We start from the raw sequence: 12,742 nt of genomic DNA on the forward strand, positions 1-12,742 counted from the left end.
ATCCTTTTCGCTCTCAACTGCAATGACGGGAATCTCAGCGACTCATAGTCCACGGAGAGCGGCAGGGAGAGGAGGGGACGGCCGGCGGGGTACAGGGATGGTTCGCGCTGGCATCTGGAACTACTCAGCCCCCGACCAGAGCAGCGCCAGCGGTTGACCATCACCACATCTGGAGTGCAGCAGCGCCAGCAGTTGTCCATCGCCACATCTGGAACAGCACAGGCCCCGGCCAGCGCAGAACCAGCGGTTGACCATCACATCTGGATCCGCAACCTCCGGCCAGCGTGGCGGCGCCAGGTGTTGACCACCTCCACATCTGGAACGGTTCAACCTCAGGCCGACGCTGCAGCGCCAGCGGTTGACCATCCAGATTATCCACATCTGGATCCGATCACAGAGCCAGCGTTTGGCCATCACATCTGGATCCGCAATCTCCGACCAGCGCAGCAGCGCCAGAGGTTGACCATCTCCACATCTGGGTGATTGGCAGGCACGGGCAGTACCACAGCGGCCGGTGGAGGAGAGGAGAGGGGAGGGGAGGGGAGGGACGGGGTGGGCGCTGCTGGTTCTCCCGGTGATCTGTCCCTCTCCAGCAGCCGCCTGTCCCGGGACACCTCTCCCCTGGGCCGCCGGAGCCGCACGGAGCCGGGAAGCGGCGCTGCCGGAGGGGGACCGCAGCGACCACCGGCTTGCCACCTCCCACCCCCCTCTCCCCCTCCCCGGGCGGGGTGGCGCCTGGCCCGGCCCCCCGCCCCCCGGACGGCGCTGCACGGCACGGCACGGCACGGCACGGCGGCTTCAGTCGGCAGAGGGTGGCAGCAGCCGGCGCCTCGCCGCTCCTCCCTCCCTCCCTCTCTCTCGCTCACTCTCTATCCCACACCCCACAATGGGCATCTTCTGGATACTCTGGCTCTTCCCCGCCGCCTCAGCCATGGAAGGTACCGCTGCTGTTCTTACGTGCGGGGTTAAAACCTTGCTTTAGTGGGGGGGTGAATGTTGCTGGAGGCGAGTTAACGTGGAGACTGCGGGCGGGGGGGATGTGGACGGAGACGGGGTCGGCGATGGGGAAAATGGCTGTGGATCGGGATCCGAGCACTTGGGGGGCGGCGGGGGGGAAAGATCGATTTCCATTTGAAACACGCCGGCTCTTCGCTACCCCGCTGCTTAATGCACCCTCCGGCAAGAGTATTTGCACAGAAAAGTTGGTTTGTGGCGCTGGGTTATCGTGTGCCGTGAATTATTGTGCATGCGATGTGTGGCGAGAGCGTCTGCCGACGGAAAGGTGCAGCCAAGCCACGCTGAAGCGTTTGAAATGTCCACGGAGCCAACTCGGGGAGAGAAACATCGCAAGTTGTCCTGCTGGAGATGTTTCGGTTCCCGGTCTGGAGCCCGGAGCTCGGTCTGTGCTCGACGTTGGTTCAGTTCATCGTTGCGTCCCATGCAAAAGCTTGAGTGTGATTGTGATCCTAACCGGGCAGCTGGCGAGGGGTGTGTGACCCTCGGCTGCCGAGTTGTCTCCTGGGTTTCTAACAGATGGCGATGCAGCCGTACACACCGGGGAGTCCCGGGTGTCAGTAGCTCCGGGGTCTGGCCCTCACCTCGCACTCTCCCCAGAGCTTCCCCCTCCCTCCCCAACCCCCCTTCCCCTCCATCATTTCCCTCCCCTTCATCTCCCTCCCCACCTCCCCTTCATCTCCCTCCCCACCTCCCCTTCATCTCCCTCCCCACCTCCCCTTCATCTCCCTCCCCCTTCCCATCTCTTCTCCCCTTCCCATTTCTTCTCCCCTTCCCCTTCCCATTTCTTCTCCCCCTCCCCCTCCCCCTTCCCATCTCTTCTCCCCTCGCCCCACCCCACCCCCCCCCCCCCCTTCCCTTTTTATAAATGCATCATGTTGAGCTACCACTTAAACCAGTGATCACTGCTCCCATTACCCACATGATAGCAGGATGCCCTTTCTCACTGCATGGGGTAAATACCTTGTGGTCTCTTATTGACAGTCCCACGTTTACGTCAGACCTTCTCGCCATTAGCCTGCTCTATGGGTCTTGCCGGTTTCGCCAGTAATCTTTGGTTCTTGCTTGTAAAATGTATATATTTAAAATATATTGTGCCGGTTGAAAATGTTCATTAAAATCACGTGTTCAGTAAAACTTGTACAGATGGTATAGAAGTGCGGTGGAATACAATTTAAACACTTGCCTAGTAATCTGTAAACAATTCCATTGTGAGGAACATCCAGCTGTAGTTTTGGTTCCAATGTAGTTGCTCTGTCTGACAGCCCCAAATGGAAGAAATAACATGTCCACGAGCAGCTTCTTTGCTCAGAGTAGTACCTGCTACCGAAAGGATTAGTTTAGTTTATCGAGGTACAGGGAAATGCATTGGATGCATGTAAACCAGTTAGCGGAAAGACGACATGATTACAATCGAACCATTTGCAGTGTACAGATACATGATTAAGGGATTATTGAATTGAATAAATAAATTTGTTGAAGAGGAAGCTACTTGTGTAGATGTGAGGAGAAAACGATGGTGAAGGTTTAGCAAGGTGACTAGTTTCAACTTTATTAACTGATGTAGCTGGAGATCGATTGACTTAATGCACTCTTAATGCAATTATCTCAAATTAGAGTTGGGATTGTCAACTTGTATCCACCCACTATAGTTATCGAGCTACATTACATAGAGCTGATTTGGCCCCAGCAGAATCTCGAGTTATGGCTGGGCTGTCTTTGAGCAGTGAGCAAACTAAAATGTTTTGCAATTTGTGTCTCACTGTAATCACAGTCCACAGATACTTTAAAGTCCCATTTCACAATGTCAGCTTGAGACTATTCAGTTTGGGGATGGGTGTATCTGAGAGCCCTCCAGGTGATCCAGCACATGGATGCAATCATAAAGAAAGCCCATCAAAGCACCTTTAGAAGATTGAGGAGATACAGTATGTCGACAAATACTCTTGTGAACTTCTATAGGAGAGCATATTAATGCCGCATCCTGGCCTGGTTCGGCAACCTGAAGGCCCAGGAATGAAGGAGATTACAAAAAGTAGTGACCACTGCCCGGTTGGTCCATCACGGGTACCGACTTCCCCACCATCAAAGGGATCTACAAGAGGCAATCTACTCAGCCAGCATCATAAAGAATGCACATCACCCTGGTGATGCTCTCATTTCACTCCTGCCATTTGGAAGAAGTTGTAGGAGTTTGAAAACTTTAATGTCCAGGTGCAGGAACAGCCTCTTTCCAACAACCATCAAGTTATTGAAATTTATGAACTCCAACTAAACTATGAATTGCCTAGGTTGCACTAGGGACTTTGGGTTTTGTTTTTTGCACTATATTGGATTTTGTAATGATTGAATATGTCGTTTTTTGGTAGATTAGTTATGTTATCTATTGAGTAGATTCAATTCCTGGACATATGACAAGTTGAGTTGTTTCCATATTATATTATTTCAGACAAATTTGCTTTTCATCTTCTCAGCGTGTCTGTTGTACGAGAGTGTGGTCCAGGATTATTTCAAGTGTCTGAAGAAGGGTCCTCACCCAAAAACCTTTCAGTGTACCTCGGTACATGTGACAATAATCACATGTACCGAGGTACAGTGAAAAGTTTTTTTGTTGCATGCTATCCAGTCAGCGGAAAGGCTATACATGATTACATCAAGTCCCCCCCACAATGTACAGATACAAGATAAAGGGAATAACGTTTAGTGCAAGGTAAAGTCTGATTAGAGATAGTCCAAGGATCTCCAATCAGGGTTTTAATGGTAGCATCGGATCGCTCTCTAGTTGGTGATAGGATGGTTCAGTTGCCTGGTAACAGCTGGGAAGAAACTGTCCCTGAATCTGGAGGTATTCGTTTTCTCACTTCTGTACCTCTTGCCTGATGGGAGTGGGGAAAAGAGGGAGTGAGACACGTCCTTGATTATGCTCGTGGCCTTGGTGAATCAGCATGAAGTGTAAATGGAGTCAATGGAAGGGAGGTTGGTTTGCGTGATGGTCTGGGCTGCGTCCACAATTCCCTGCAATTTCTTGCGGTTTTGGATGGAGCTGTTCCCAAACCATAGCCTGATGCATTCCAATAAAGTGCTTTTGACTCTTGATCAGTTTCTGTGTTCCAGTAGTAAGCTGCACAATCATCCTCGTGCCCACTGCCTTCCAGTTGTGCCTGCACAGCTTGTGGTGGTCGTAGTACCAGTGCTGCGCACAGTTCCTCGGTTTACCATTCCTTCTCTCCTCAGCCAGTTCAGCTCTGGTGTGTCTGCTATTACTATTCCATGGAGCATATGTAGACTGTTGACGTTTTGGTTTGAGGCAGCTAGAGCTGGCTCAGCAGCAGTCAGCATGGGGCTATGTTGTCAGGTGCAGAGATTCCAAGTCTGATCAAGCCCTCGGCATTGGAGAAATCGTGAATGGCATGGCTGTTCCAGTCCTGGCTAATATGTCTCCTATGGATTTCAATTTGTGAGTTCCCAGATTATATTATTTCAGCCAAATTTACTTTTCATCTTCTCAGTGTGTTTGTTGTACGAGAGTGTGGTCCAGGATTATTTCAAGGGTCCTGACCCAAAACGTCACCTATCCATTTCGTCCAGAGATGCTGCCTGACCCGCTGAGTTACTCCAGCATTTTGTGTCTATCCTTTGTATACACCAGTATCTACAGTTCCTTTTTTATTAATTCAAGGTGATCTGGGTTTCTGAAGTGAATGAAACGTGGTGTCTTTTCAGTTGATGTTTGCTTTTCTATTTCTATGGTGATTGTAAGCCCATGGTGTTTGGGGTCTTATAAGCTTAGTTAATTAAATAGTTGTCAGTCAGGTGGAGACATGAAAAATTGTAGATGTTGGTATCTTGAGCTAAAAAAAAACTGCTGGAGGAACTCAGTGGGTCAGACAAGTCCTGACCTGTTGTGTTCCTCAAGCAGATGGTTAATTGTCAGTCAGCCTGGCAGTATGTTGAGTCAGGATATGGCCCAGACACAAAGAATTATAAACGCTGGATTTCAAAAAAAGATACTAAGTCAGCAACTTAGGCAGTCTCGCTGGAAGAAAATGATAGGCAATGTTTTGGGTCAGGCCTCTTCTTCAGATGGAACGTTGCATCTAAAGAAGGGTCCTGATCCAAAACATTACGTATTCATCTCTTCCCAAGATTTGGGATGGCACGGTGGCGAAGCAGTAGAGATTCTGCCTTCAGGATCAGTTTCGATCCTGACTACAGGTGCTTGTCTGTACAGAGTTTGTACGTTCACCCTGTGACCTGCGTGGGTTTTCTCAGGGATCTTCCACACTCCAAAGACGTACAGGTTTGTAGGTTAATTGGCTTGGTATCATTATCCTAGTATGCGTTGGACAGTGTAAGTGTTCGGGGATCGCTGGTCAGCACGGACTCGGTGGGTCAAAGGGCCTCTTTTCGCACTGTATCTCTGACCTAAACTAAACTAAGATGCTGCCTAACCCGCTGAGTTACTCCAGCATTTTGTCTTTTATTTCCAAGATAAGGTCCTGTGTGTGCAGTGCTAGTGTAGATGATGCTGGTTATTTGGACGGATTGAGTGACCATGTTAAGGAGGATGTGTTCTGATGCACTTCCTTCACTGCATTCATCTCCCACTTCAATGTAAAAGCAAGACTTTGGATCAGACAGACAAGGCAATGGTCACTTGTCAAATTGGAGACCTTTGAGGAAAAGGAGTTGAACTGAGTCATTGAACTGACAAGGAACAAAGTATTCATGCAATTGGGTGTCTAGAAATGGGGTCCCCACCATCTGGGCCAGGGTTCCTTCTCATTGCTACAGTCGGGTTGGGTGTACAGAAGCCCCATACTCCCAGGTTTAGTGACAGCTACTGTTGTACAACCATCGACTTGCACAACTATAATCTTACCTCAGCAACAGAGCACTTTGACCACCTCTTGTACCAGTATGGACTTGTGTTCTGATTGTATTTTTGCGTGATTCATTTGCTTTTTTATACAGAGTCCTTTTTCACTATATTGTAAAATGTGTGTGTGTGTGTGTAATTTGGGTATCGTTTATATTTTTGTGTGCTGTCTGTGTCTGCGTGCCTGTGATTTTCATTGCACCTGCTCATCACCGTATCTGTGCAGAAACAGTAAACTTGACTTTGATCACAGTTTAGTTTAGAGAAGCAGCATGGAAATGGGGCCTTCAGCCGTTAAGTGGGTTGCTGATCACCTGTTCACACTAGTTCAATGGTATCCCACCTTCTCATCCACGTGCTACACACGTGGGGCAATTTAATAGAAGCCGATTATTGACCCCGTGGGTTTTCCCTGGATGCTCTGGTCCATTCTTGTGCCATTGATCTCAATTGCCAGACAGAAACTTACTTTCTACTCTTTGAATACTCCCAATGGTCTAGCATTCACAACACATTGGAACAGACAAAGCTAGAGATTCACCATTGTCGGTTCGAAACAATTCTTACACAGTTCGATGTTAAATGATACCACCAAATCCTCTGAAGCTGAACCTGAAGCCAAGTGATCTTAGTGATAGCCACCACATGCACTGATGGAGAGGGCTATAGCAAGCGCATACCTATTGCATTGTCAAATGGCAGCCTCCACCACTTTGATGCATGAGGGGGATAGATAGAGTGAATGCACAGTCTTTTACCCAGGGTTGGGGAATCAAGAACCAGAGGGCATAAAGTTTAAGCTGAGAGGGGAAAGATTTAATAGGAACATGAGGGGCAACTTTAAGATGGGGTATCTTGCTCTACTGTGGAGGCCAAGTCAATGGTTATTTGTAAAGCAGAGATAGATAGATTATTGATTATAGCAGTGTCGGGGGTTATGGGGAGAAGGCAGAAGCATGGGGTGAAATAATGGTTCCCTCCCACATTCTAAATGCGTGCAGGTTTGTTGGTCATTTGGTTTCTGTATATTGTCCTCGGTAAGGAGAATAGTATGGGGGATTCAGATTCAGATTCAGATTCAATTTTAATTGTCATTGTCAGTGTACAGTACAGTAGCTGTTCGGTGCAGACTCGGGCTGAAGGGCCTGTTTCCCTACTGTATATCTAAACTTGAACTAACTCAACAAAACCTTTTGTGACATGGGAGGAAACCCACAAGGGAGAGCTTGCAAACACAATACAGACAGCGTCCAAGGTCCGGGTCTCAGGTGCGGAAAAGCAGCAGCTCTACCAGCAGCTCTACCAGCTGTGCCACATTGACCTGAATGTGTCTCTGTCACTGCAATGGAGTTTAGACCAATAAGTCTTCATGGTATTCCAGATAGTTCCTGATCTATTTGGAAATGCTGGAGTTCTCCTAGTCTTCGATCAGGATATTCTCGCAGCATATTCTTTCGTTTACAAATTTCTCAAGCTCTGCCCCAAACCCAGTGGGATTTTTGTTTTATGCTACAGGATGCCTCTGCATTTTTTTGCCAGACTTAATGATATCATAATTAATAAAATGGGCAGTAGGGCGAAGGCCGCGGAAGCAAATACAATTAACAAACTCATCAAGACGGCTGGCTCCATCCTGGGGGCGGAGTTGGATTCATGTTAGGTGTTCTTGGACGGGAGGATGTTCCTCAAACTGGAGCATCTTGGACAATTCAGCTCACCCCCTCCATGACACTCTAGTCAACCTGAGGAGCACCTTCAGCAACAGACTGGTTCCACCAAGATGCTGTACAGAATGCCACAGGCGATCCTTCTTCCCTGTGGCTATCAAACTGTACAACTCCTCCCCCCTCCTGTCGTGGGGTAGACTGACTTCCCTCCCCTCCCCTCCCTTTCCCCCACCCCTCCCCAATCTTTGCACATCCCCAATCCTTTCCACTCGTCACTTTAATTTCATGTTTCATGTATTTTGTGTTTTATGACTTTTGGCAGATCAATTTCTCTCCTGGGATACCTAAAGTTCTGTCGAATCATATCAAGGATTAGAGTTGGCTGCGTACATTTACACAGAGCTGACATAAACCCCAAAATAAATGATAACTTGAATATTTGTGAGAAAATTGAGTGTTTTTAAGACAAGTGCCAAAACATACTGACGGATGGATGAGTGAAGCATCAAAATGAACTGGGATCCTTTGAATAATGTGCTTTTTGCAAAATAGAAACAATGGAGGTAGCAATGCTTGCACACGTTATAAACACAAGATGTGAATACGGCTTAAAGCTGAATCTTGGAGACTGATCGGAATTGTTCTTCATCTACAAATCTGAGGCAGAGAATTGCATCTTTGTTTTCTGGTATCCAAAGGAAATTCCCTGCTTGCCGATTCTTTTATTTTCTTCCCCTAAGTCACATTGCAGACTGATGTGTATATCATCACAGTAGGTTTTCGCAGAGAATGCTAATGTTCAACGACCAAGCTATCGTTTCCCTTTGTTCCACTTTACTCCACTCGATAAATTTTAACAAGAGTACAAACATATGCCTTTGGCAATAAATACCTTGGTTGCAATTTGAAGATTTCAATAAAATGCTAAATAAAAACACAATTTCATTTCCACTTCAAGTCAGTGAATTTAACAATGTGGTACCTTGTAACCAGAAAGCTAATAGTTGGGAGTTCCCTTTTTCTCTCGTTGGTAATTACTTAGTAAATCTCCAGCAAGTCCAAACGAGGTTTACAAAGCAATTCAACACACAGACGCCACACAATACACCCAGCACTGAGGGATCATTCAAAATCCCGTATTCCTTGCTAATTTTTACTGTGTTTGAGCAGGAACATGTTCCAAATCTATAAAGCTTTGATAGGTATTGACATTGCAAATGGAACCCAAATTGGGGATACGGTGCTGTTATAAAATGGGTCGGTTCATAAGATTACAAAGCCTAAAATGGAGTCTAGAATGTAAATACAGGTTAATAACAGGCAGGGTTGAGAAGAATTGTGGTGTCCAGAGAGATGAATTAAACAACCAGGAACTGCAGAGTGATGCATCAGTCAGAGGTAAGTTGCACACGTATGAGGTAGGCAGTAGTGCACCTTCCAAACCTTTGGCATGAGCTGCCGTGATGTTATACTGTATGTTCATGGCTAATAAATCATACTCTGGCATTCTAGATGAGTAGTTGCATGACAAAAAGGATAGAAACCAAACTTGCAGATTCCAGCCTTTAATACAACAATGGATTCAATACTCCATTGAACTCTGTGCAAGCCTCTGTTTATTTCTCCTTGCTGTTTGCGATCTAAATGATGCCTAATTTAACTTTGAACTTTGCAATTGGCTCATGGTAACAACAGACATATTCTGAAATGTGAAGGCAAGATTATTGGAGGATTTACTCTTTCAAGTCCATTCCTATATAAGTATCGTATTAATTAAAAGGAAAAAAAATTGAAAGAAGAACTGTAAATTCACAATCTGGGATGATGTGTGTTTGGTATGAACTTTTATCCCAATCTAGACTTATTTGAAAGAGCATTGCTTTGCTTCTAAGATTGCTAAGGATGAAACAACGGAGAAATCGAGATTGTAGATCCTGGCCTGATGTAGTCCAGAATGGGTGCAAAATTACTATTGATTCAACACTAATTGGCGCCTGTGTTAAAATTTTAAGCACATGAGGTTGTTGTTGGAAGTGAGCCACATTAAGTAATATAATGTGAATCATGATAGTATGATTGTATGAGCTCAGAACAGTGTTGCGGTTTGTTATAACGCAGTGCAAATCCACCTTCAGGACATAAGGGGAGTGGGAGGCAAATATGTCACTGTTAAATAAATCATTTCTGTATGCACCATATGACTGCCTCGCTTAGATGCATCGATTTCTGTTGCAATGTGTGGTTATGAATTCTGCCCAAAATTAGAATTGGAGCAATTACAAAAATTAATATCGTCACTTAAGCATAGTCTATGCTTGAGGGAAAGTAGTGAAGTGTTTAAGATATTGGACCAGTAATTCAGAGGAAAGGACTATTCATCCATGGAAATGAATTTGGATTCCACCATAGCAGCTGTAGACAAAATGTTTAAGAAGGAACTGCAGATGCTGGAAAATCGAAGGTAGACAAAAATGCCGGAGAAACTCAGCGGGTGAGGCAGCATCTATGGAGCGAAGGAAATAGGCGACGTTTTGGGTCGAAACCCTTGGCTTCAATTGGAAGGGGCATCCTTGTGCTTTTCAACTTTTTTTTATTTTTTTAGTATGTTTTAAAGTCTGTATTTAATGTTTCTTTGTGTGCTTTGTGTGGGGGGTGGTGTGGGGGGGTAAGGGGGAACCGCTTTGGTCGCCTCCTCCACGGAGAGGCGAGTTTTTCCAGGTCGCCTCCCCCGTGGCCTAACATCAAAGATCGACGCGGCCTTTCCTGGACACGCGCCCGGGGCTTCAGCGGCGGGCGCAGCGTGGACTCTCGGCGTGGAGCGGGTGAGCCCTCGCTGGAGGGGAGCGCTCCGTTTCGCTGGCCCGGGGCAGCCGGCAGCCTGAAGTCGCAGCCTGAAGTCGCGGTCTGCAGAGCTCCAGCTGGTGCGGCGTCTACAGCCCAGGATCTCACGTTGGGGACCCGGGGGAAGAAGAAGCCATCACTGCCGGCCCGCGGCCGACTTCTACCGCGGGTCCGGCATGGACTTACCATCACCCCTGGAGGGGAGCTTCGACCGCCGGCCCTGCAGTCTACGGTGCTTCTGGCTGCGGCGAGGACTTAAATCTTAACCGCCGGTCTGCGGCCTACAACAATCTAAAGCCGCGGTCTCCAGTGAGGAAGAGCCGATCCTGGACTGACTCTGGACTCTGGTCCTGACCATGGGGGGGAAATGGAGGAGGACTGGCCAAATTTTGTGCCTTCCACCACAGTGATGAATGCTGTGGTGGATGTTTGTGTTACAGTTTTATTGTGGTTGTGTGTTCTTTATTATTGTATCGCTGCAGACAACCCAAATTTCCACCAGCCTGGCTGTGTGGCAATAAATTATATCTAATCTAATCTAATCTTGTGCTCCAGGGAGGGGGGCCAGCACACGAGCGCTAAAGACGAGGCTAAAATACTTGCGGCCTCATTCACTCAGATGTACTGAATGGATGACCTAATTATTCCATTATCTTCCATATTTTGGCGACTGTTCGCATAATTGACTGACGTATCAGTTCACCGAACAGGTCGCGGCGTGATGACGTATTGACGCGCGGTAATTCCTCAAGTGTCGCAACATTTTTTTTGACGCCGCTGGATTTTGAAATGTTCAAAATCTTTCGGCGACCCTGATACGTCAGTCAATAACGCCGGCAGTCGCCGAAAATATTGCCAAGTGGGACAGGCCCTTAACTCCTATCCCGAAGAATCCTTTCCATAGCTTCCTGACATGAGGCTCAAAACATTTATGGATTATCTCTATTTCCTTTCTTAAACAAGGGAGCAACTTTAGTACTCACTCTTCTGACTGAAGCCCACATTTTGACCCTGACAGCAACATTTCAGTCTCTGTTCCTCTCAGAATGGCTGAGAAGCCTCGTGGTACTCATTTAGTACCATACTTCCACCTACGCCTTGAGGTACTGTCGCAATGGCTGATGCCTCATGTCATCATTTCCATTCCCCCTCTGACCGGCACTCCTTTTACCGTGGCTGTAGCAAACTTCAGTCGCCTATATTTTGATCGTGAAAATTGCCCAGGTGCATCCTGCTGAGAAAAAGCCAGTCAATCCAATTCGGCTAATTATCAAGAATCTATTAGAGTCCTAGTCATACAGCACAGAAACTGACTCGTCATTCCAACTTGCCCTTGCTCATAAGTTCATAAGTGATAGCTGCATAATTAGGCCATTTGGCCCATCAAGCCATGGCTATCTCTCCCTCTTAACTCCATGCTCCTGCATTTTTCCCATAACCCCTGACACCCCTACTAATCAAGCATATATCTATCTCTGCCATATAAATATCCATTGACTTAGCCTCCACAGCTGACCAAGATACTCCATCTAAAAGTTGCCCCTCATGTCCCTATTAAATCTTTCCCATCTCAGTTTAAACTTTGTGTCCTCTGGTTCTTGATTCCCCAACCCTGGGTAAAAGACTCTGTGCATTCACTCTATCTATCCCCCTCAAGCATCAAAGTGGTGGAGACTGCCATTTGACAATGCAATTGGTGTGCACTCACTACAACCCTCTCCATTAGTGCACGTTGTGGCTATCACCAAGATCACTTGGCTTCAGAGTGAGAGGATTAGGTGGCGGTTATTTAATACTGAACTGTGTAAGAACTGTTTCTAACCGACAATGGTGAATCTCTGGATTTTTCTGTTCCAATGCGTTGTGAATGCTAGACCATTGGGAGTATTCAAAGAAGTAGAAGTAGAAAATAAGTTTCTGTCTGGCAATTGCGATCAATGGCACGGGAAAAGACTTTGATCCATAATGAGCCGAAGAGACGGAATACATGCTGTTTGACTCGTTCTATATGTCCACTGGGCATGGAGCAAAATACTCCAGTAATTGGAGTCATACCTATCACCAAGGAAGATGGTTACAGTGGCTGGATCATCCCAATTACTGGGCATCAATGTAACAGTTCCTCAAGGCAATGTCACTGCCCTAACCATCACCTTCCTTTCTTCCTGGCCCAGAAGGGGAGCTAAGACCAGAGGAAGATCACGCATTGTCATGTTGGATGGGGGGACAGGGTTGAGTGGCAATGTGCCCCCACTCCTATGTTCTTATGTTTGAACGTTGACTTTATTGCAGTCAATGCAGCGATGTAGCGAACAAATTCAAGCAACGCGATGAGAGTTGA

The 12,742-nt window shown here is 46.8% G+C and overlaps 1 protein-coding gene across 3 annotated transcripts in view; it reads left to right on the forward strand.

The window, feature by feature from the left end:
- The first annotated feature begins 772 nt into the window (after positions 1-772).
- The window catches only part of ephb2 (EPH receptor B2), a 127,433-nt gene continuing 115,463 nt past the window's right edge, over positions 773-12,742 (forward strand). For 2 of the 3 annotated variants that reach the window (XM_033047937.1, XM_033047938.1), the window contains exon 1: positions 777-938. In XM_033047937.1, coding sequence (XP_032903828.1) covers positions 887-938 — 52 coding nt within the window. In that variant the 5' untranslated portion in view covers positions 777-886. Of the gene's footprint in view, positions 939-12,742 lie in introns of all 3 variants that reach the window. The other variant, XR_004416526.1, reaches the window with a different exon arrangement.

Source organism: Amblyraja radiata, chromosome 31 (genome assembly GCF_010909765.2).
Source record: "Amblyraja radiata isolate CabotCenter1 chromosome 31, sAmbRad1.1.pri, whole genome shotgun sequence".
In the NCBI taxonomy this organism is placed as follows: Eukaryota; Metazoa; Chordata; class Chondrichthyes; order Rajiformes; family Rajidae; genus Amblyraja; species Amblyraja radiata.